Source organism: Geotrypetes seraphini, chromosome 11, assembly GCF_902459505.1.
Source record: "Geotrypetes seraphini chromosome 11, aGeoSer1.1, whole genome shotgun sequence".
NCBI classification, from domain to species: Eukaryota; Metazoa; Chordata; class Amphibia; order Gymnophiona; family Dermophiidae; genus Geotrypetes; species Geotrypetes seraphini.
This window is the reverse complement of record NC_047094.1, coordinates 31,503,636-31,529,331: the sequence shown is the minus strand read 5'-3', so window position 1 is coordinate 31,529,331 and position 25,696 is coordinate 31,503,636. Positions and strand designations below refer to the sequence as shown.

Sequence of the window (25,696 nt, the reverse complement as noted above, 5' to 3'; positions counted from 1 at the left end):
TTAAAAACGGAACTTGTTCTTAACCCGGGGACTGCCTGTAAGTACACTATAATTCTATATGAAATACTGATTGATTTTTACATACATTTTGTGAGGAGTTTTTATGACTTATGATTGTACCATAATTGCTGTTATGGGCAATAGTGGTCCTGAGGCATTTTCTGTTCATGGTACTTTTTAAGCATATAATTTATTTTGAATTGAATTGATTATATCAAATACCATGTTTCCCCAAAAATAAGACAGTGTCATATTAATTTTAGGTCCAAAAAACATATTAGGGCTTATTTTCGGGGGGGATGTCTTATTTTTTGCATGTACAACATCATCTCTTCCTTCCTCTCCTCCACCCTAATTCTTCCTCTTTCCTTTCTCCCCCATGGCCTTCAGCAGAGGAAAGGCCCCAGTGGGGAAGGCCGCAAAGCAGCCCGTTCAGAGCGCTGCTGCCGCTACTGTTTTTGGAGGCCTTGGCGGTACGGTATGTCAGTCTCACAGTGGGAGGGTCGATGGGGTTCAGCTGCACAGGGGGATGGGAGGGAGGGATAGAAAGATGCTGCAGAAGGGGATGGGTGAGAGGGGAAGAAAGATGCTGCATGTGGAGGGGGAGAGAAAGCGCCACCGCCGCTGCTTTAGGAGGCCTCGGAGCGGAGGTATGTCAGGTCTCACCGGGGTGGGGGGTCACTGAATTGATGAGCCCAATTTATTCGGTGACTCAGACAGTAATAGTGTCAGGGATGGAGTCGTGGGTGGGGGGGGGCTTCGAGGGTCAATCTTAACTAGGGCTTATATTAGAAGCATCTTTAAAAATAATGCTAGGGCTTATTTTCGGGGAAACAGGGCAATTGCATACCATGCAGGCAAGAAAAGCAAAGGTGGCATGAGGAGCACAGTAGAGGAATACAAAGCCACTAGTAACGGGGCTGCAGGTTGAAAGGGGTGAAGCGAGTGAGAGGAGGGATGGGAATGGGGGCAGAAATATGTGTCAGATGAGGTGGGTAACAGCACAAGGATGAGAGGGTGCTTTGAATGGCGTGCCTCTGACAGGGGTGTTATCTAGAGGTTTCCAATTTTGCTTCCCTAGGCCAGGGGTAGGCAATTCTGGTCCTCAAGAGCCGGAGCCAGGTCAGGTTTTCAGGATATCCACAATAAATATGCATGAGATAGACTTGCATCTCAAGGAGGCAGTGCATGCAAATCCATCTCATACATGTGGATATCCTGAGAACCTGACCTGGCTCCGGCTCTCGAGGACCGGAATTGCCAACCCTTGCCCTAGGCCACAGGTGTCGAAGTCGGTCCTCGAGGGCCGCAATCCAGTCGGGTTTTCAGAATTTCCCCAATGAATATGCATTGAAAGCAGTGCATGCACATAGATCTCATGCATATTCATTGGGGAAATCTTGAAAACCCGACTGGATTGCGGCCCTCGAGGATCGACTTTGACACCCCTGCCCTAGGCAATAGCCTAGTTTGACTAATGGACCAGCCCTGGCTCCAGATTACAAAAAAAGAAAATAATAATAAATATAAAGAAGAGATTGAGGTTTTACCTCCTGCAGCTGGAAGAGTTCTGCTTCCAAGTTCTTGGCTTTCTTCTCATTTTCCCTCGCCGTTGCGAAGATTTCTTCTCTTGCAGCACGAGCATCATCGAGCTCCCTCTGGTAATCTTTCATCTGAGCCTAAACAGGGAAAACAAAAAGACACGTACTATGGGCCGGATTCTGTATCTGGCGCCTAAAGAAGATAAGCACCTGTTGCATATCAATTACACTTAGGACGCTCATTAGAGAATCACGCTTAGTGGCGCGCAACTTAAAACTTAGGTGACCAGGGTTTAAAAGGCCTACGTTATAGATGCAGAAGTCCTTCAGAGAATCGCGCTTATAGGCGCCTAAGGGCTCCTATTACCAAGCCGCATTAGCGGCTTTATCGCACGTACCTTTGTAGCGCACGCTAGCCGAAAAACTACCGCCTGCTCAAGAGGAGGCGGTAGCGGCTAGCGCGGCCGGCAAATTAGCGCGCGCTATTACGCGCATTAAACCGCTAACGCGGCTTCGTAAAAGGAGCCCTAAGTCTTTCTCCACCCCTACGCACACCTACTTTGGCGTAAGGTGCCGATATGTGCCTAAGAAGACAGATGCCTATCTCCCAATTAAATTTTATTTTATTTTTTTTAAATTATGAGCTTGTTAAAGCTCATTATTGAAGCCAATGTACTAATTAACGCTTGGTTTTACTAAGCAGCGCAAGAGCATTTTACCGCGGGCCGGCGAGGTAAGTGCTCTGACGCTCATAGGAATTCAATGAGCACTGGAGAATTTACCTCACCGGCCCAAGGTACAATGTTCTTACGCTACTTAGTAAAAGGAGCCCTAACCTTAGGTACCTTTTATAGAATTTCCTCTTATGTGTCTTGAAACATCAATTTTGGAGATGGAAAATAATTAAATCCAAGCTTCTGTCACATCCTCATTATTAATTTGTTACACATTCATAAATTTATAGAATGCAGACATTAAATTCAAGGCCCAGCAGGTAACATACATAAAGTTAGGTTTTTATAATTTTATAATCAGTTACCATCCCTCACCCCCCACCCCCTTTTGACGAATCCACGTTAGGCTTTTCTATTGCCGGCAGTGGTGGTGTTACATAAGCATTTTGTTACGTTATGTTATCAGCTCTGACGCCTAACACAACATCGTCAAAGGCGGGGGGGGGGGGGATTGTTAATAATAATCAGTCCCAGATTTATGACTCTACACTAAAACATGCAAAAGTTTTTTTAGGAATTATAATTAAAGATTAAGTGGAAATGTTTAAGCATTAGAACATTTCCTGTTAATCAAGTAGGACAGCAAACCTTTTCTCTTGCATTCTAGTTGGATTGCGGACCTTCCAGAAATGATGATAATTTTCTTTTTTCTTTGAGAAATACCATTCTCTGAGTTTATCGTACATTCCACATATACAACGGATTTTACCTTGGCCACTACTTTAATGTTCTTGTCTCAAAAAATCAAATTACATTCCGAATTTCTGACATCGCAGAAGATAATAAATCAAAAGGCACAAACCTGGAGCTTCCGGAGTTGCTTAATGGCTTCTTCTCGACCCTTGTTGGCAGAGTCAACTTGACCTTCAAGATCTTTGAGGTCCACCTCCATTTTTTTCTTAGCTGCAGCTGCCAGGGTTCGCTGCTTACGCTCATCTTCCAGTTCTGTCTCATATTCATGAACCTAAAAAGACAAGATGAAATGTTGTTTCTCTAAAATAATTATCGAAGTCTTTATTGGTAAAAGGACTAACAATGGATTAAAGAAGGTCACCTAAGCTCACATGGAATGGAAGGAGGCCCAGACACTGGAGACCCACTAGCTTAGGCAAAGGGAAGGCTGCTGTGGGGCTAAGAAGAATTAGCTGTCATTGGCCTCAACTCAGGTGGATGGGCAGATACATAACGTGGAGGGACATTTTCGATAGTGCATCTAAGTCTGACTTTGGACGTTTTGCACAAGATGTCCAAAAGTCAAGGCAGGGAAACATCCATTTTCAAAACCGCTAGACATCCACACTTTTTTTTTTTTTTAATTACCTATTTGGACATCTTGGCCCTAAGGATGTCTAACTTTTTTGACTATTTTTGATTACAAAAATGACCATGTTCAAAGCATCCAAATCATACTCATATGGACATGAGAGGGATCAACATCTTAATGGACTGGCCATGCGGGTAGTGAGGCACCTTAGGGGGCACTGCTGTGAGCTTCACATAAAGGGTGCCAGATACATATTTCACCAGAACCCCCTTTTAGGATAATTGTGAGCCCTCCAAAACTCCCCCCAAACCTACTACATCCACATGTCTACCACTCCATAAGTTCCGACATTTAGATGTTCGAAATAAGAATGTAGCTAGAATTGCATTTTTTTAAGGGGGGGGGCAAAGGTGGAATGAGGCGGTCAAGTATTCTCTTCCCCCCCCCTGCTGCCAATGCAACTGAGACATACCTTTGCTAATGGGGATGCCAAGCTCTGCCAGCTGAAGACATCTTCTCCACAAGTTCGCCTGTGCTGAAATTCAGCCACTGACGTTGGCACTCCTGCACATGCTCAGAACTGAGCATGCGCGAGACAGCTGGCACTGGAAGCTGAAGTGCACTTCCTGACTTAAGTGCTGCTCGGACAGCACAGACGAGATTTGCAAAGGAGATGTTCTCAGCTGGTGGGTCCCTGCCAGCTATTAAAGCAGAGGGGGCACAAGCCAAAGGTGAGGGGGCCCAGACCCCCAAGTCCCCCCTGTGTCTACGCCACTGGTTCAAAACCCTGAGTAAAGACATTTTTACATAAGTAGGGTTACCAGACATCCGGGAAAACCAGGACATGTCCTCTTTTTAGAGGACTGTCTGGGTGCCCAGATGGATTTTCCAAAACCTGGTAGTTTGGGTTTTGGAAAACCCCGACCTCCAGCTGTGTTTGGAGATGTCACATGCATCCATGCATGCTCGGAGGCCTTCCAGACGTGGCCCAGAGGATGGAGAAGAAAGATATTGCTTGGAGGGGCGGGGCCGAGAATGGAACAGGGTGGGGCTGGAGGTGGAATAGGGCGGAGCTGGGGGGTGGAACGCGATGGGCTATGTGTCTGGGTTTCTACAGCAGAAAATCTGGTAAGCACATGTCTTTGTAAAATGGCTATTCGTGCTCCATGTGCTGCAAACAACATATGCATGCTCAGTATTCAGCATACTTTGCATATCTTGACATAGTCATTCCTACCTAAAGCTACTTTGCATATCTTGACATAGTCATTCCTAACATAAAGCTAGCATAATAGCAAAAAGAGTTAAACAGGAGCAGAGAAACCAAACGCGAAGAACTAGATTCAGTAACCGACCCTCACAATTCGATACCGGAAAAAAAAATCCACGTGGCCGCGCTATTTATAAACAGCATTTCAAGTTGGGCACCGTGTATAGAGTAGCACTTAGAGCAGATTTCTGCCCCATACTTTGCGTGCGAGAATTGACATCAACTGAAACCTGGTGCACAGCCTGGCACAGATCCCCCTGGTATTCAGTCACGCTGCATGCATCTTCAGTCAATGCCCTTGACCCGCCCATGCCCCTCCCATGGCCACATCCCCTTTCGAGTTGCACGTCAAAACATTTACATGCAGATCTTCATAGAACAGTGTTTAGCAAGAATTGCATGCAAATCCAAATTGTTGCTAACTGATTCCAATAATAGATTGTTAATGCCCAAATATTGGTGTTGATTTGTTCGTTGGCCAATTTAATTATGTGTGCATCTCTGAATAGCACACAAATTTGCATGCCATATATAAAATCCAGGGGAATATGTATGTTTGTTTTTTTTATTGCAGTGTACGTAAAAGATGGGAAAAGGTTTCTTTGAGAATTGGCAAAGATGGTGCTTTAATGTTACCTGTTTCACCAGCTGCCGCCTCTTCTCCTCATTCTGCTCATCTCGGGCCTGCAGGTCTCTCTCAAACTGTGCTTTCAAGGCCTGCATGTTAACCTCCAGTCGAAGTTTTGCATCCTCCGCAGCCTGCAGCTCGTCCTCCAACTCTTCCAGCTGTGTTTTCATCTCCTCCACTTGCTGTTCCAGGCCACGTTTAGATTTCTCCAGGTCATGGACCTTTCAGGCAAAAGGAGAAAATCAGAGGCTACAAGTACCTATATCCAATGACATTTACAGAGATGTCAAATCTGAATCGTTAGGAAGGTGTTACACTTATTAGAGGGCTGACTCATTCTCACTCCCCTTGAGCCTCTCTTTTCATTAGATCCTCACATTCTCTGCTTCATCTGTCACATCCCCTCTTTCTAGGACTACCAGACGTCTGGAAAAACTCGGACATGTCCTCTTTTTAGAGGACATGTCTGGGTGCCCAGACGGACTTTCCAAATCTGGCAGTTTGTCCAGGTTTTGGAAAGCCCTGCTGCATCTGTCATATGCATCCGCATATGCTCAGAGGCCCTCCAGACTCAGTAGGAAAGAGATGAGGCTTTGTGGGGGCAGGTCTAAGGGGAAGTGTTTGAGGCGTATTGGGGCGGTGCTGAAGGCGGAATGGGGTGGGGCCTTGGGTCCAGGATTTCAAATATGGTAACCCTATCTCTTTCTTCCTCATCCCTTCGCTCCCCTCCCCTCATCCCCTGCATTCTCTTTCATTCTCTTCGCCCAGCCCATCTTCTTTGCACTTTCTCTCCTTTCCCCTTCTCCCAGACTCTCTCCCACTTCCATCTTCCCCTTATCACTTCTCCTTTATCTTCCAGTGAGGGCAGGGTTCTAATAGGCAGACCACAGAGTTTTTGCAAAAGCTATGGCCTTTATTTTCTTCTGCCGGGGGTTGTCTCCCCATTGATGGTGGTGGTCTACTCATTTCTTGGCCTTTCTACCCTCATCTGCATATGAACCTACAAACAAATAGGCAGATGGATGGACTCTCCCCAAGAGGAGTTATCTCATGAGGAAAACATGCCTAAAAGGGTGGAATATGAATCTGAGGAACGTACATTCTTGCCAAAATACACCATGAAACTAGCACCTAAATTAGTGATAGTACATGTATTTGAAAGGGAGCCTCAGAGATCTTGAAATCAGGCATGTACTATCACTAATTTAGGTGCTAGTTTCATGGTGTATTTTGGCTTAGACTGTCTACTATATACACCTGTTTTTGTATTTGCATTACTGAACGTACATTCTTGCCCACGTCATCCTTGGAGCTGACCAGATCCTCCATTTCAGCCCTCAGCAGCTTGTTCACTCTTTCAAGTTCTTCTTTGGCATCCAAGGCCTCTTCCAGCGCTCTGGCCAACGACAAAGCCTTTGTTTCCTTTTCTCTAGCGTCGGCTTCTGCTCGGTCTCTTTCATCTGCAAACTTGGACGAGATGTTCTTTTCCTCTGCTAACATCTATAATGGCAGATACGGAACAAAACTTTCAGAACAGGATGACGAATAACTTGTTTCCAAAGGATAGTTCATTATGGCTATGTATTCCTTTGAATTTATATTATTATTGTTTATTCCTAACTAAAGCTACGAAAAAATGTTCCTTACTCTCCTCTAGTTTATTTATACAGAGATGATATACTTCTTCAACTAGTTAAAAATATAAACATTAAGAAGTCATTTTTCAGTGGCATGGTGGCCACTTAAAGATGTGTAGATAAGTTATCATTATGTGGAGCTTCAGCCAGTCTGTATGTCAGAGCATGGAATATGTGGTCATAGCTTTATACAGGTAAGTTATCTGGATATTTATACAAGTACGTTAACTGGATATTTTTATCGGTATAACTTTATACAAATAAGTTATCCATTTAAAGTTAGGATTGCTTGGGGGGTACTTTCTGGGGGTAGGGGGTGGATTCCTATGGAGAGTTTTTATGTTCTGGGGGATTTTATTGTATTTAGGGGAGGGGGGATGGGGTTCCTTTATGTTGCCCATTGACCGATTTCTGGGGTTGTATTGTTTGGGTTATGATTATATATGTGGCGTTTTCCTTATGATGTTTAGGGGGAGGGGGGAAATATAAAACTTGATGACTTGGATTGTATGATCCTTTATTTGCTGGCTTTGTGTGTACACTTCTCCTTCAATATTCGCGGGGGTTAGGGGCAGAGCCAGCCCGAGAATATTGAAAATTTGTGAATACCATTTGGGCCGGCTCTGACCCACCCCCTGCCTTCCCACAGCATCCCGGACCTTACCTGGTGGTCTAACGGGCTTTCGGGACTGGAGCAATCTTCCTACGCTCCTGCCCCGTGCAGATCAGTCATACAAAATGGCTGCCGTGACATCCTAGGCAGCCTTGTTCCTTCATGCTTAGTGCGCGTCCTTGCGCCCAGCTTTTAGGTGTGAGCGTTATATGCTGAAGCTCTGGCAGTGAGGCATGGTAATGATAGTATTCGATAACCCCCACACCTAATTTCCAGGCATGCCTCTGATCTGCCCATGCCCTCCCATGGCCATGCCTACTTAGGAGTTGAGCCTGATGGAAATTAGGCATGGGGGTATGGCATTTCCATGCATAACTACTAGTTGGCTCCAATTAACATTTGTTAGGGGGTCAATTGATTGATCCTTAGTGCTAATTAAGAGCCAATTAAGTTACACATAGACATCCACGCCTAAATTTGGGTACCATTTAGAGAGTCTGGGGGATGATGTGAAACATATTGTACAGAAAGACATATACAGCTCAAACCTGATCAAATTTCTTCTGTTTCTTCTCTAGGTTGGACACTAGTTGGCGCTGGTTGTCCAGGTCCACCAATAGATCATCCAGTTCCTGCTGCAGTCTGTTCTTGGTCTTTTCCAGTTTGTCATAAGCAGCAGCTTTTTCTTCAAACTGCTGACTGATGCCCTCAATATCCCTTTGGAGTTTCTTTTTCCCCTCTTCCATGGCCTCCAACGAGTTGGCGTACTCCTGCAATTTCTTCTTGGAATCAGAGAGCTGGAATTGGGAAATGGGTATCAAAACAGGCATCAGTATGTTTGTTCATTTTCACAAGCTTACTACGTATGCCATCGTTCCAAAACAGCTAGGACGGTCATCAAGTTTGATAATCCGTTTGGCTCAATATTTTATGGCCTTTAGTTTTTGAATGGATAGTGTCTCCCACAAAACAATGCTCAACAAGACTGTCCCACCTAATGATCTGCAGTATGAACCTTTGTATTATTTATTAACGCACAGACTTTAAATAGTTTTACTGCAAGGTATTGCTATGGAAAACTGGAGAGCTTTATTCACAAAAGGGGCCCTTTCATTAAGGCATGCTAACCGATTTAGCGTGTGCTAATCGATTTAGCGCGCGTTAATGATTAGTGCACGCTAAAGGCTAACGCATCCATAGAATATAACGGGCGCGTTAGCATTTAGCGCGCGGTAATCATTTAATGCACGCTAAATTGGCGCGCCTTACTAAAACAGGGGGAGTATGAGTTTGTTCAAAAAAATTATCAAATGGATTCCATACAGTGGATATTTCAGAATGAATTTATAAGGCTACAAAATGACCTCATGGCTCGATTCACTACAGATCACTACCGCATTACTAACCTGCATGCTTTATTTACTGCAAATACAATTTCATGTAATGTGACCTGTTTATTAATAGCGGAGCCAATATTCAGACCATGGGAAGCAGCGAACCCAGAAATTCAGTGTCGGGGCCATTTCCAGCCACCAGCATTGAATTTCTGGTCTAAGTTCAGCCGCAGTAGACATACTCCCTCTTCTATGAAACCGCGCTAGCGGTTTTTAACGCAGAGAGCCGTGCTGCTCCCATTGCTCATAGAGTTCCTATGAGCATCGGGAGCAACGCGGGCCATTCAGCACGGCTCCCCGCGCTAGAAACTGCTAGCGCAGCGCAGTTTCGTAGAAGAGGGGGTTAGTCATCTAAGCCGATATTTATCAACTAACCAGTTAAGTCCTAGTGGCCAAAGATATACCTGCTATTTAGGCGGGTCTATCTAGCCGCTAGACTTACCCAGTTAGCCAATGAATATTGGCGCTGATCGAGATAGTCAGTATGTGAGTCTTTTTAATTAAATTCAGTGAGGTCACACAAGTGATTTACAATATTCTTCTGTGCATACATTTGTCTTATTTTATTATGTGTGTGATTTTGTAAGCCATCTAGATTTCTAGATGGCTGGGGTATAAGAAATTTTGAAATAAAGTAAATAAACCCCCCTCTTCTATTAAACTGCGCTAGCAGTTTTTAGCGCAGAGAGCTGCGCTGAATGGCCCACACTGCTCCCGACGCTCATAGGAATTCTATGAGCATCGGGAGCAGTGCGGGCTGTTCGGAGCGGCTCCCCAATAGAAGAGGCCCAAAATGTTCCTTAGCGCATTGTTTATGAGTGATGTTCACTTAGGTGAAGTTTGGCCGGAACATTGATGGGGTGCATATTTATGTACAGAGATGATAGAATAGAGGAACCTAAGAACCCTGTGACAGCTTGAGCAATGGTAGTTATTTATTTTAAAAATTTATGAAGTCGCTTAAAACTAAGTGATGTACAAAACATTTACATCCACAATTTCAAGCACAAACATTGTAAAATGCAGTAAACAAATAAGTCTTCCCCTCAAATTTCCTCAATAGAGAATTCTTTAAATCTATATATATAAAATCGGATGTATGTATGTATGTGCCGCGATCACGCAAAAACGGCTTGACCGATTTGAACGAAACTTGGTATGCAGATCCCTCACTACCCGGGATGATATGTTCTGGGGGTCTCGCGGCCCACCTGCACACGTGGGCGGATTTACAAACATAAAATCAGATTTCACCCATTCATGTCAATGGAAAAAATGTAAAAAGCTGCCATTCTCACAGTAATTCAAAAACGGTTTGACCGATTTGAATGAAACTTGGTATGCAGATCCCTCACTACCTGGGGTGATATGTTCTGGGGGTCTCGCAGCCCACCTGCACACGTGGGCGGAGCTTCAAACAGAAAATCAGATTTCACCCATTCATATCAATGGAAAAAATGTAAAAAGCTGCCATTCTCACAGTAATTCAAAAACGGTTTGACCGATTTGAACGAAACTTGGTATGCAGATCCCTCACTATCTGGGGTGATATGTTCTGGGGGTCTCTCGGCCCACAACTCTATGTTGCTTGCTCAAGGGTGGGTTCACCCAAGAATGTATATGTTCTTGCTCCTGGAGGTGAAACTAAAAATGTTGTTTATAATCAAGTTTTGTGTTAGTTGTATTGTATTCATTTTGTCAAATATTTCACATTATAATTTGAATATTGTACTTTTTATTAAGCTGTAAAAAAATATTTTCATTCACCACTATAAAGTATCTTTATTTGAATCCATTTACAGTGTTATTGCTATAATTAAATACCCGTGCAACGCCGGGGCATCAGCTAGTTTAAAATAATAACCACAGAGTTAGAGAAAGGCGTCCACAAATAATTGTGTTTTTAACATTTCTTAAAAGACACACGATCTTTTCATAATCTCATTATACCTGGAATTGAATTCCAGAGATTCTTACCGGCAAGTTCATTTTAATGCTGTTTCTCTTTTGCCATTTTGCAATTGTATGTATTATTTAGCGTTATTTTGTATGTGATTTTTGTTCCCCGCTTAGATTTGTGGATGTGGATAGGTGGGTTATAAATAATTTTAAATAAATAAACATAAGAATAGCCATACTAAGGGCTCCTTTTATGAAGCCGAGTTAGTGGTTTAACGCACGTAATAACGCACGCTAAACTGCCAGCCGCGCTAGCCGCTACCGCCTCCTCTTGAGCAGGCGGTAGTTTTTCGGCTGGTGCGGGGGTTAGCACGTGATGAAAAGTCGCGTGCAATAAAGCCTTCGTAAAAGGAGCCCTAAGTCAGACCAATGGTCCCTCTAGCCCAATACCCTGTTTTCACAGTGGCCAATCCAGGTCACAAATCTGTCAGAAACCCAATAGCAAAATTCCATGCTACCAGTTCCAGGGCAAGCAAGAGCTTCCCCATGTCACAAATGGCACAAATTCATACAGGACTCTGTGTTGTTTTTAATAATAAAGCTAACCCCCTCTTTTACTAAGGCGCGCTATGCTTTTTAGCGCGTGAGAAAATATTAGCGCGCACTGATCACGTGCTAAACGCTAACGTGTGCATGTTATCCTATGGACGCGTTAGCGGTTAGCGCACGCGTTGATTTAGTGTGTGCTAAACATGCACTAAAACGCTTAGCGCACCTTTGTTAAAGAGGGCCTAAGTTTAGTGGAAATGATCACCCCTAGAATATTGGCCATATTCTTGACATGTTACACTGGTATTCTATTTAAAAAAATGGGTACCCTTTTATAGAATCACCCTCCAAATGGTCGCCATGTTGTAAAGTCAGGCCCTTAGTGCTCTTGCAAATATCCAAAACCGAACCAGAATCTTAGGGAATCTGGGAAGCTTTTGCCATCATAGCTAATTTTACTTAATGTAATAGCTTAAAAAAAACAGCAACTTGTAAATGGAATTATCTATGTTTTATTTAGGAATTGTCGGATTTTAAAATAAGCTGGTGCACATGAAAGTAAGCATGATATAATAATAGTAATAACTTTATTCTTATATACCGCCACACCTCATAGTTCTAAGCCAAGGGTGGGCAACTCCGGTCCTCGAGGGCCGGAATCCAGTCGGGTTTTCAGGATTTCCTCAATGAATATGCATGAGATCTATGTGCGTGCACTGCTTTCAATGTATATTCATTGCAGAAATCCTGAAAACCCGACTGGATTCCGACCCTCGAGGACCGGAGTTGCCTACCCATGTTCCAGGCGGTTCATAGCAAAGAGAACTGTACAATCAGATTACAATTCTATACTTCTTTGGTTTCAAAAGTGTCAAACTCCGTGTCTGACTTTGAACACTGTCCCTCATTTTAGTTCCACCACTATACGAGAGGGTGCTGAAAAGGTCTCAGATCAACTTCCTAAATTCTGAGCGTTATTTTGCCAAGAGTGTTATCTTATTTCGTTAACTGCCAATGTGCAGAAATGAAATTCCATGTTCTGACATTGTTTCAGATCACTGACTGAACCATAGCCACGTCATTCTCGTCTTGGTTGGGCTGAGAACTTTTCAGCGCCCACTCGTATTTATTACGAAGAATGCTTTGTTCTTGGTTTAGGATTTCATTTTTGTTCTTATTAGTATTCACTCTTGTTTGGATTTACTACTTCTACGGTTTGGAAGAGATAAGTTTAATAATATGACAGTACCTGGACTGTCAAAGTTGAAATGTGTCGTTCCAAATTCTGCTTTGCTTCTGTTTCCTCTTCCAGCTGCTCTTGCAGACTGTTCTTCTCATCTTCCACTTGCCGGAGCTTGGTGGTAGCATGTAGTTTCTGTCGTGTTTCCTCCTGGAGCAACTCCTGTACAGAAGGGGAAATGAACATGCAATGTTGATTGTGTTTTTCTAATGCATATTAGAGATGTAGCTTTGGAAAACCCACAAAATTTAGCATGCATATAAAATGATTGGGTGACGAGTAAAAACCTTCAAATAGACCTGCAGTGCCAGTGATGTCTTGTTTGTGGAAGGGCCATACGTATGTCTATGTCTACTCCTACTCCTACTACTAATCGTTTCTATAGTGCTACTATACATATGCAGCGCAATACATCAAAACATAGAAGAGACAGTCCCAGCTCCAAAGAGCTTACAATCTAGTCAGGACAGACAGGAATTCTATGAGCCTTCAAGCATTTACTTCGCTGGCCCAAAGTAGAAACCTCTACCGCAGCTTTTGTAAAAGCCAGTGTAAGATATTTCACAAAAAGATTAAGAAGAGCTTAAATATTTAGGGGTGGAATTAATCAAGGAGCACTAATGATTAGCACATACCAAATTCTATGATGCCCATAGGAATTTAATAGGCATCTTTAGCATTTGGCTTGTGTCAATCTTAGCGCATGCTAACTTAGTTAGCGCCCCTTGACGAATCCCCTCCCCCTTAATCTTTTTCGTGAAATATCTTTGTCGTCTCCAAACTAACCCCCTTGCTACCAAGGTGCGCTAGAGGATTTTAGCAGGGGCCGGCGAGGTCAGTGCTCCGACGCTCTTAGGAATTCTTTGAGTGTCAGAGCATTTACTACAACGGCTCGCGCTAAAAACCTCTAGCTCAGCTTGATAAAAGGGGTCGCAAGATATTCAGTGCTGGTCTATGGATCAGGCCTGTTGTTGACTATCCAGGTTACATTTATTGTCTGTGGCGGTGACGGGATAATTGCGCGCCAGACACCAGCGTACCGACAAGCCAGCGCTGACAATTCGGCGCAAGAAAGAAGCGCGCCACGGGAAAACTTCATTTTAAAGAGCTCCGATGGGGGTGTGGAGGGAACCCTACCACTTTACTACATCGTGTTCGCGCTGCCGTTGGGGTGTGTGGGGGGGGGGGTTCAACCCCCCACATAGAGAAAATGGAACTTTTTTCCCCCAAAATCAGAAAAAGTTCTGTTTTCTCTATAATGCTGGGTTCCAACTCCCCAACCCCTCCCCCCCAACATCAGCGCAAACACTATACAGTAAAGTGTGTGTGTGTGGGGGGGGGTTCCCACTCACACCCCGCTTCGGAGCTCTTTAAAATTAAATTTTTCCGTGGCGTGTTTCTTTCTTGTGTCGAATTGTAAGCACTGGATTGTCGGTGTGCTGGTGTCTCGCAAGTGACAGACTATGAACCCCCATGGCAGTCAGGACTTCTGTAATAGCTCAGTGTCACGGACTTAATATCATCTGACCGTCTAAGTCAGTGGTTTTCATTAATTTTTAATCAACAGCCATTTTGAATTCTAATGAGCTGAAGGAGAGCCACCAAACATCTTCCTAAGCAGGGCCATGATACAGTTGACCAGTGTGTGTCAAAATGACATCCATCCCTACCAGCCCACCTTCAGACTTCATTTGGGGGGGGGGGGTTATCCTCAAGACTGTGAGCATTTCCAAACGCATGCTCTATTATCTATTGAGAAATGCTTTGCCCTTCAAACATGCAGCTATCCCCCATCCACTTTCCCCTTTCTGTCCTGAGCCTGGGTAGAGAGGAAGAGTAGCAAAAAAGAATAATACCCCCATTGGCCTCAGAGGTCTCCAGGGTCCATCACTGACTCCCGGGCCTTGCACTGAATGCTTTCTGTTATATGTGCTTTTTGAAAGGGCCATTTATAAGGGCCAGTTACATCTTTAAATCTGCTGAACATTCATTTCTAGTTCAATGAGAAAATAATGTCCTTAACGCTTTCTCTTTTTTCAACAGTGTACCTTTACATTTTTACATAATTCAGCTTGAAAAAGGTGTGATCTAAATACAAATTTAAAAAATAAAAATGATTTGTCATGAGGGAAGTAGCAGAAACTAGGATAGCTACTTTTATCTTCTCTGTATACTAAGGTGGTTCACAGGCTCTGCTCTCTTTTGCTTGTGCAGAATTGCAATGTTATCAGTGATGAAAGAGATGTGATGTCTACCTGAGTATCTTGCAGCTGAGATCCCAAGCTTGCAACATCCTTAGTGAGTTTGATGGACTTGCTTTCAGCTTCAGTGAGAAGGACGGTGACATTCTCAACTTCAACCTAAAGAAACACAGTTTAGATAAGAAGATGGCATCACAGTCTATAGATCTGCCACTTTAAGGGGGCCTCCAGTTGGGTGCCCCAATAATGTGCAATAAGTGCGTATTCTATAATGATATCTTGGTGTCCAGATGTTGTTACAGGATACAATAATGTGCAATAAGTGCGTATTCTATGATGATATTTTGGTGTCCAGATGTTGTTACAGGATACTGGCATAACCCGGTATCAGCACGCCTAATTTCAAGCACCCACAATTATACCAGTCAGGAATGCAGTAGGAATGTGTGTAATTGCAGTATTCTGTAAATACATGTGTAGGTGGGAGCCCCACCCATATCTTATCTATGCTCCGCCCACATGTCTGCCCCCTTGCAGTAATACAGTAAATGAAAACGGTGTCAGGTCAAAAGCTCGCCGGGACAAAGGCACGCGCAGACAATTGAGCGCAGCGCGGAGGCGAGCGCCGCAGAAAATTACTGTTTTTAGGGCTCTGATGGGGGGGCGGGGGGGTAACCCCCCCCACTTTACTTAATAGAGATCGCACCACGTTGTGGGGGGTTTGGGGGGTTGTAACCCCCCACATTTTACTGAAAACTTCACTTTTTCCCTGTTTTTAGGGAAAAAGTTAAGTGTACAGTAAAATGTGGAGGGTTACAACCCCCCCAAACCCCCCCAAAGCCGGCGCGATCTCTATTAAGTAAACTGGGGGGGGGGGCTCCCCAACAAAAACCCCCGTCGGAGCCCCTAAAAACTGTAATTTTCTTCGGCGCGCGCCTCCGTCTTGCGCTCAGTTGTCGGCGTGCGCCTTTGTCTTTCGCGGGGTTGTCTATGAACCAATGAAAACAGATAAAGACCTGTATGGTCCATCAAAACTGCTCAGCAAGACAGCCTGAGCCTCACTTGCTACTCTGCATGCCTTCATGATTGAACACTGGCATCACAACCAAGGCCATGCCAATAGTCTAAGAATGGTCTTGTTTTTATGGCCTCAACATATTCTCATTCATTAAGGATAATGATTAAACCAACAATCCAAATAACAACATTTTACTCTCGCGTTTCTTTTTCTTCTTTTAATTTATATTTTGGACAATATAATCACTTGTTAAAGCAATACAAAATTTACAGCTTTGCTTTGAAGAATGCTGGTGTAGAAGGACTGAGGTTGAAACAGACACTACAGAATGACAGTATCCAAAGCAGATATTGTGATGTCATAATGCCTCATTCCACCAGTGCCTCAGAGCCAATCACATCAGTGATGTCACAATGGCTTCATTATCCTTGGCTCACATAAGAATCAGAGTATGAATGGCCACAACCACTGACCCACAAGCTTTGCTTTGAAGAATGCTGGTGTAAAAGGACTGAGGTTGAAATAGACACTAGAAAATGACATGGGATTATTTCCCGCGGTTATCCGCGGGGACGGGAATGATGATGAATTTTGTCACCGTGTCATTCTCTAAGTAGAGCTTTTCAAAAAGATATCATGTTCAGATGTTAGGGTTTCCTCAATTTGATTACTGCAATTCTTTATATTTGAACTTAACTCCTTAGACTCCAAAAATTTAAAAAAGAGGGGGGTGGGAGTATAAAAGGAAAACTCTGTCCTGTAACTTCTGCCTCCAGGGCTTCCGCACTTTTCGCTGCTGATCCTGCCAGACATTTTCAAAACAGACCCCCAAAAAAAGTTTACCCAGAGCTGACCTTACTTCCCAATTATCCAACTACTGGAGTTGCTGTCGAAGCCCATTCCAGTCTATCCTGCCCTGTCTTTGCCATTTTTTTTGGAACAGACCATAGAAGTCCACCTGGTACTGGCTTTACTTCCAAACTTACAATTCCTGAAGCCCACTCCAGCCTTCCTAATCTATCTTTGCCAGTTTGGACATATAGGGCCTCTTCTACTAAATCGCGCTAGCGGTTTTAGCGCAGAGAGCCGCGCTGGATGGCCCGCGCTGCTCCCGACGCTCATAGGAACTCAATGAGCATCGGGAGCGGCGCGGGCCATTTAGCGCAGCTCTCTGCGCTAAAACCGTTAGCACGGTGTAGTAGAAGAGGGGGATAGACCGTAGAAATCTGCCCAGCACTAGCCTTACTTCCTAAATTAGGCCTTCTTTTACTAAGCCAACGGTAGAGGTTTCGACGCTCACAGGAATTTTGTGAGCGACGGAGCATTTAGCGCTCTGGGCCGTGGTAGAAACCTCTATCGTGGCTTAGCAAAAGGGGGAGAGAAGAGTTATTTATTTATTTAAAAATGTATATCCCGCCTAGCCCTAGGTGGGTTACAAAATAAATATACAGTACATAAATTAACATATGGATGTAATCCACTTCTCATGAACAACCTTCATATCTACATTCCCCTTTTCCATATAAAATGCAATAATATAAAATATAAAATCACCCCTTTATAACTGCATTGTTTATAAATTTGTTCTATATTCGTATAACATTTCTTCTTTGATTGCACTTACACACACCTTTACAGAATAAATTTTAGAGTGTTTATATGCATAAATGCTAGTATTTCTTGGCATTTATGTTTGCAAAAGGCACATGACCACTGGAACATAGTTAAAATTGCCCTTTCCATGTTTTTAATCATTCAGCTGATTTAATTGGCCCACTCTGTCAAAAATTCTGGAGAATTCTGCGGCCAGACTTCAACATTTTTCACCATTTTGAAATTCCTCCTATTGCTATGCTCAGATTAAGAACAACTCGATGAATGGAAATTCCTTAAGTACAATTCATATCTAAAAGACATTTGTGTTGGAGGGTTAGTCAGTCGCTGCTTGAAAATGTAACATCTAGAACCATTTTGTACTGCAAAATGTAGGTAGAGAATGACATGGTGACAAAATTCATCACCGTCCCCGTCCCCGCGGATAACCGCGGGAAACCATCTTCATGTCATTCTTTAAGGAGAGAGGGAAGAATCAGAGTATGAATGGCCACAACCACTGACTCTCAAGTTTTGCTTTGAAGAATGCTGGTGTAGAAGGACTGAGGTTGAGATAGACTCTACAGAATGACAGTCTCTGGTATCCAGAGCAGATATTGTGATGTCATAATGCCTCATTCCACCAGTGTCTAAGAGCCAATCACATCAGTGATGTCACAATGGCTTCATTATCCTTGGCTCACATAAGAATCAGAGTATGAATGGCCACAACCATGACCCACAAGCTTTGCTTTGAAGAATGCTGGTGTAGAAGGACTGAGGTTGAAATAGACACTAGAAAATGACATGGGATTATTTCCCGCGGTTATCCGCGGGGACGGGAATGATGATGAATTTTGTCACCATGTCATTCTCTAAGTAGAGCTTTTCAAAAAGATATCATGTTCAGATGTTAGGGTTTCCTCAATTTGATTACTGCAATTCTTTATATTTGAACTTAACATCAAAACTAATCAAAAAATTGCAGTTGCTTCAGAATACTGCGGATAGATTAATTTTTGGCCTAAAAATGATATGAAAGTGTTGCATTAGCGTATAAGAATCTTCACTGGCTATCGGTTGAGAGGTGAATTAAGTTTGCATAGTTCATCATATATTACAGACTGACTCTTCAGATAATCTGATCTTGCTTTTTTCTCATTTGCATTATTCTTCCACCAGGTTATGCGGTACTTTGTTACCATATTTCCCAGATTAGAGGAGTACGATATAAACAACAGCTCAACTCCTCTTTTGCTTACGCTGCCATTACAATTTGGAATAATCTACCTGTTTACATTAGGATGGATATCAATTACTTAAGGTTTTGTAAAAATTTGAAAACCCTTTTTTATGACTTGTTATAATATTCATGTTAGGATGATATTTTAATTATTGATTGCTTTTGTATTTTCCCATAGATTTTACGGCCTCTTTGAATGTATATTATCTTGAACCTTTTTGGTATACTGTGGTCAATAAATTGTGTATTAGATTAGATTTTCAAATCGCTCTGCAATCTGGCTGGAATCATTTTTGCAGCATATGAAAAGGTGTACACCTCTCATTAGTAACTATTTGCCATGGGCCCATTAGTGCACATAGATCTTTAACCCTACCCTGAATCTTTTAGAATTTGCATTGGCAAGTTTAAAACGGCATAGTGGACCATTGAACATGAAAATGGAATTGCTGGCCACATTGGGCCTTATTCTCAAAACGGTAACCGATTGTAGGTGGCAGTAGATGTCCTGTCGCCATCTAACGGACCAATTGGGACGCACGTTTTTTTTAAAAAAAATAAATGCAGTGAACAACGTGGGTGTGTCTTATGCTGGAAGTAGCCTTAGGCGTCCGTAGGCATACCTAGGCACTTCCATAGGTGCGAGTCAGACGCCTTAAATGCAGGCCTGTAAAGCGCTGGCCTACATTTAAAGCATCTGTACAAAAAATAAACGTGTTTCTGGACATAGCGCCTACCGGTGATTGACAAGCGGTAGGTGCCCGTTTTGCAAGCACCTACTGCAGCAGGCACCGTTTCCAGAATCAGGCCCATTGAGTCGAACACTAGCATCGATATACTACATTATATATGCAGCTGTCATCCTCCCATGTTACTTTTACCTGTAACCTATGACTCTTCTCCATGAGTTCATTCCTGATACGTTCGCCATCACTGTACTTGGATTGCAGCTCCTGTAGCTGAACTTCCAGCTTCTTTTTTTTGTATTCTACCTCTTGCTTGGCCTGGTTTAATGACCTGACATCATTGCTCAAGTCAGCATTTTCTTTATCCATTGTCTGTTTGGTTTTCTCCAAGTTTACTTTGACCTATAGACAGAGAACGTAAAGTAGAATTAATCATCTTTCTTTTGTGGCATGCAGGGATAACCCAACAATGGTCTTAAAATTTCCTGGAAGATGAAGAGGTATTTTTAAACTTTGCTTTGCTCAATAAGGCTCAAGTTTCAAGTTTATTTAAAATTTCTTATACCACCTATTCAGACTTCTAGGTGGTGTACAGTAATCATAAAAACATATATTCACTAAAACTAACTTAATGTTGCAAAGTCACATTAGGAGCAACTAATACTTTTAAAAACATTTAAATCATGGACAGATACGAAAGAAAAAAAAGGTAAGAACTACATTTTTCTGAGTTGAGAGAGAACAAAAATGGTTTTGGATTCTTTTACCCGTTTTATTTGCTCCAGTTGCTCTGTTAGCTCTTCCACAGCCTGGGTGTGTTTCTGCCTCATCTCTTGAACCTGGGCTTCATGTGTTCGCGATTCGTCTTCCAGAGCCTTCTTCAGCACTGTCAGTTCCTGCTCTCTCTTAGCTCTGAAAAGCAATTCACATCCAAGAAATCCTTATTAAACAGCCGCCACTAGTCAATTCTACCCAGAATTATACAGAAAAGCCATTTTAATGCATACCAGTCTGGAATATGCCACAGCAATAAATGCAATGACATAGGAGGCCAATCCTGCTGCAAAGATGATTTTACGTCCGAGAAAATGTGAGGAGGCATTGGCTGAGCTGGGATTTGTTTTTAAATTGGTTTGTATAGTTTTTAAGATATTTGAGGGATTGACTCCTCCACAATTTAGCATCAATTTACTTAATTTCCCAAATAGACTGCGCTAGAGGTTTTTAGCATAGGCCGGCAGAGTAAGTGCTCCAATGCTCATAGAACTCCTATGAGCAACGGAGCATGTACTTCACAGGCCTGCGCTAATGACCTCTAGCACAGCTTGATAAAAGAGGGGGAGAGTTTGTTCAACTCGGACCTTAGACACTTGCCTAGTTTTTTTTCCCATCACTATTAGGCGTGCAATATAAAACAGTGTGTTATCAGGCAGAAGAGGTCTGGTCTTCACTTCCTGTGGACTTAAAACAGATTAGAACATATTCTCTTTTTCATCACAATTTAAAAACTTACTTTTTGGGGAAATATTTGTTATGATTTTTCTTATAATTTGTTTTATTGAAAACTTTACTTTCAGCTGTTTTATTTGTCATGTTATCTGTGATCCGCTTTGGGCCTTTATTTTTAGGGAGTTAGTGGAATACAAGTACTGCTTAACATAACATAATTGGTGCGGTAAGGCAGTATTTCTTAACTCGGTCCTGGAGTACCCCCTTGCCAGTCAGGTTTTCAAAATATCCACAATGAATATGCATGAAAGAAATTTGCATATAATGGAGTTATGCAAATTCAATGTGGATATTCTGAAAACCTGACTGGCAAGGGGGTGCTCCAGGACCTAGTTGAGAAACACTGGGGTAAGGGGTTCACTTATCTTTAGGCTGATTTTCAACCAGCCTAGAAATTTAAGTAGGGTGGTTGAATATGTGTAGCCCTAAACTTAAGCTAGGACAGCTATTTGTGTGGTCTTACTTAGAAGGATAAAGTTATCCAGATGGCTATCTACTTAATGTAAGGTCCTAACTCCAACAATACTTCTTGGCCTACCTCAAGTTAAACATTGGCTGGTCCTGAATTAAAAAAAACAAAACAAACAACAACCCAAATAATTTATTTGGTTAACTAAAATGTGTGAGGCCTTCAGGGCTGGCTCAACCTACGGACCAGGTGAGGCCTTGGCCCAAGGTGCCAAAATCCCAGTCTATCTACCTTCAAACTTCTAGAGAAACAGATATCAGACTGTGATTTTAGCACCTTTTATTATCAGTGGCCTGAACCAGGACTAGAGAATGACACAGGGACAAATTTTTCCCCGTCCCCACAAGAACTCAATTCCCCTGTCCTGCGGAGTTGAGAGAGGTGCTAATGTAAGAGTTGGCTCGGGGTGCTACAGTCTCTTGTTAGTCCACTCTTGAAGGTAATGAATTAAAAAACAAATTAAAAACCAAAGATAAAATGCTAGCTTTTCTATTGAACTAATTTAATACTTTTTTTTTTTTTTTTACTAGCTTCTAAAGATAATACCTTCTTCTTTGGGTCAGAAGAGTCTGCATTCAGAAGATAATTAAAAAGGGCCAAATATTCAAAATGTTTTAATGGCCAGGAGAGCCTGTCCAGGGCTAACGGAGAACTCTCAGCAGCGCTAAATTGCATAGTACATATCACTGAAAATGCCCGGTTAGTGCCCAAGGTGGAACTGGCTATTTTGGGAGTGTGTCGGGGCAGGGTGGGCGCTTGGTTAAATGCGTCCCGATGAGAATCCAGGCCTTACTGCTCAGCATTTTGGTGCCTATCTTGTAGCATCCTTTGTAGAATTGCCCTCCAAATGCATGGATTTTTTAATGCAGCTATAATCCTGCCCCATCACTGGTTTCACAGATTTATTGTATTTGCATTTTCCGGTATGACATGGAGCTGTGCAGATACATGTCAGCGCCGGAAGCTACAGAAAACATCACTCTGACATTATCCTGGGATCCTAGACTGGATCCTTACACTGCAGATTTTGCGGAAAGGATGGGGATTGATGTGATATATATACTGCCTTTCTATCATTACAATCAGAACAGGTTGCATATTTTACATAGGTGCTTGGGATAATGGAGGGTTAAGTGACTTGCTCAAAGTCACAAGAAGCTGCACTGCGAATTGAACCTGCTTCCCACAGGTCTTAGGCCAGTGCACTGACCATTAGGCTACTCCTTCACACTACCAAGCTGTCCCTTAGACTTTACATCTTATCATACACAACACGTCTGCATACCTGAGTTCTTGCTGGGTTGCGGTGCTGTCCAAGGTATCTTCCAGCTCTGTTTTCAAGGCCTCCAGCTCCTCTGCAAAGTCCCTCTTTTGCTTTTCTGCCTTGTTTCTTGCTGCTTTCTCTGACTCCAAGTCCTCCTGGAGGTCAGAAATATGCGATTCCAGCTCACGGATTTTTTTGAGGGCATTATTTTTTTGAGCGATTTCATCTTCAAGCCTGAAAGAATAAACCAGTGCCTTAGCATATTTTGCTTGGGGGGTCAATAAAGAGATCTGGCTGCCCAGCAGCAGAGCTAGATGGCAACGATTAACCACTTTGAAAACTGGTTATATGCCATTCTGAGTTCTACTGCTTGATCACGGACGTGCTTTTAGCCTTCAGCGTTTTTCAGTACAAGTGTCCCCTGAGGAAGGTGTTTTTCATACACCGAAACAGGGGACCTTGTTGGGACTATTAAATTCTCAATAAAGACTATATCATTGGTTGAAAAGATACTTCCCTTGCCCTTTCTCTTTGACAGTCTATACCAGGGATAGGAAATTCCGGTCCTCGAGAGCCACAGGCAGGTCAGATTTTCAGGATCTCCACAATAAATATGCATGACATAGATTTGCATCTCAAGGAAGCAGTGCATGCAAATCCATCTCCTACATATTCATTGTGGAGTTCCTGAAAACCTGATCTGCCTGTGGCTCTCGAGGACCGGAATTGCCTACCCCTGGTCTATACTGTAAGGCGAGAAGTTCTTCTGCCTGTCTGTTTTCAATACTATCTGTATAATTTTTAAAAACCTATGGATAGGAATGTTGTATGCTCACTATCCGCCAGTGAATATATAACTTGTTTTGAGTATCAGCCCCAAAACACACCCTTGGTAAAATCTTTAGAAATATTGTTTGTGCATAACTTGGGATCCAGCTCTCCTCCTTCTAAAACCTTTATACACGTGGCTGGCAGTGACAGAATACCTGGCAAGAGCAGCCTGTAGCTCTTCCTCCTTCTTGGCGAGCTGCATCTTCAGTTCAGCTATCTGCGCCTGCAGGTCTGCGATCTGCTCGTGAAGGTCGCTGGCTTCTCCTTCCAGCTTCCGTTTTATTTTCTCCAATTCTTGTCTGCCCTTCTCTTCTTTCTTTAAACGCACTGGAAAAAAAAAGACAAGGGCTTTCTTTAGAAGGATGCTGAACCCAGAAACCTCGTGCCTAAGTCCTCAATCCCAATGTAAAATGTAGGGAGATTTATTGAAAAATGCACATTCTATATTTAGTTATTTAAAACATTTGTAGCCCACATATCAAACATCTATGCGGATAACACCATTACGTGCATAATAAAACTAGACAGACTTAAACAAATCAAACTAAAACATCACCATACAGTATGCAATTCCAAAAACATCTACAAGTGAATAAGTTGAATAATAACAAAACTATAAAATACCCAAATCTGAAAATGGCAGTCAAAAAAAGTGAGCTTTCAAACTTTTTTTTGAAAGGCCAAAAAGTCAGTGATCAAACGAATACAATCTGGGACTGAGTTCCTCAATGATGGTCCAGCTACTTGAAACATGTGAGCACGATGTGCAATTTTGATCACAGAGTGAATTGAAGGAATAACCAAATAGTCTCTGCCTTGTGATCTTAAAGAACAAGAAGGAGCATGCATGTAGCTGCAAAAAAAGAAGCTATCACCTTAAGCCAGGGGTGTCAAAGTCCCTCCTCGAGGGCCGCAATCCAGTTGGGTCTTCAGGATTTCTCAACAAATGTATGAAGATGAAAGTGAGGTCAATCAACTCTTGACAAATCCAAAAGTTTTGGATTTGTCAAGAGTCTTCAGGATTTCCCCAATGAATATGCATGAGATCTATTTGCATGCACTGCTTTCATTGTAGGCTAATAGATCTCATGCATATTCATTGGGGAAATCCTGAAAACCCGACTGGATTGTGGCCCTCGAGGAGGGACTTTGACACCCCTGCCAGGCAATAAACCACGTATAGATTTAAATACCAATGTTAGGATCTTAAATTGTATTCTCCAAATGACTGGCAGCCAGTGAAGTTCAGCCAGTACAGGTGTAACATGGGAGTAGCGAGGTAATCTTGCTGTCACCCTAGCTGCAGCGATCTGAGCTACTTGAAATGCTCTAAGTGATGTCTTCGGTAAGCCACACAGAAGAGAATTACAATACAATAATCTAAGTGTGGCAGAACGTAGCTTGCAGCTGACAACAAATCCCCTATATAAAGTCAGCAGGTTGTGCGTCAGGGTAGTTATGCGTAAATTTACTTTCTGTTTACATAGGGTTGCAAGATTGTACTAAAGTAAAATCTGGACCCCCAAGCCCCACCCCAGGCCCCCAGCCCTTCCCCGCCTCCACCGTCTGCTCTCATCTCTAATGAATATGCATGAGAGAGATTTGCATATAATGGAAGTGACAGGTATGTAAATCTCTCTCATGCATATTCATTAGGGATATCTTGAAAACCCGACTGGCTGGTGGGTCTCCCAGCACAGGATTGGGAACCACTGATTTAAATGTTTCAGTTTGTAAAATGGTAGTTCAGGATGGACATCTCTAGCATAAGGAAATCCTTCTCATGTATTTTCAAACAGGAAATCCCAACATCTTTCCTAGAAACATAGAAACATGGTGGCAGATAGAGGCCAAATGGCCCATCCAATCTGCCCATCAGCAGTATCCACTATTTCCTCCTTTCCTTAAGAGATCCCACGTGTCTGTCCCACGTGTTCTTAAATTCTGACACAGTCTTTGTCTCCACCAGCTCTACTGGGAGACTGTTTCTGTAAAAAAGTATTTCCTTGGATTACTCCTGAGCCTATCACCTCTATACCTCATTCTATGCCAATGTCTTGCAAACTAATTCCAGCCATGGCACACTAAACACACCTGTTCCTAAAGTATCTAG

At 42.7% G+C, this 25,696-nt stretch overlaps 1 protein-coding gene across 2 annotated transcripts in view; it reads right to left on the bottom strand.

Annotated features, from left to right (window-relative positions):
• Positions 1-25,696, bottom strand: part of MYH11 (myosin heavy chain 11) — a 211,926-nt gene that overhangs the window by 20,354 nt on the left and 165,876 nt on the right. For both annotated transcript variants that reach the window (XM_033915087.1, XM_033915089.1), the window contains 11 exons: positions 23,739-23,910; positions 22,774-22,986; positions 20,278-20,422; positions 19,706-19,912; positions 15,025-15,129; positions 12,779-12,931; positions 8,236-8,484; positions 6,725-6,937; positions 5,446-5,658; positions 3,078-3,239; positions 1,551-1,679 (listed from right to left, as the gene is read on the bottom strand). In XM_033915087.1, coding sequence (XP_033770978.1) covers positions 1,551-1,679; positions 3,078-3,239; positions 5,446-5,658; positions 6,725-6,937; positions 8,236-8,484; positions 12,779-12,931; positions 15,025-15,129; positions 19,706-19,912; positions 20,278-20,422; positions 22,774-22,986; positions 23,739-23,910 — 1,961 coding nt within the window. The remainder of the gene's footprint in view (positions 1-1,550; positions 1,680-3,077; positions 3,240-5,445; positions 5,659-6,724; positions 6,938-8,235; positions 8,485-12,778; positions 12,932-15,024; positions 15,130-19,705; positions 19,913-20,277; positions 20,423-22,773; positions 22,987-23,738; positions 23,911-25,696) is intronic.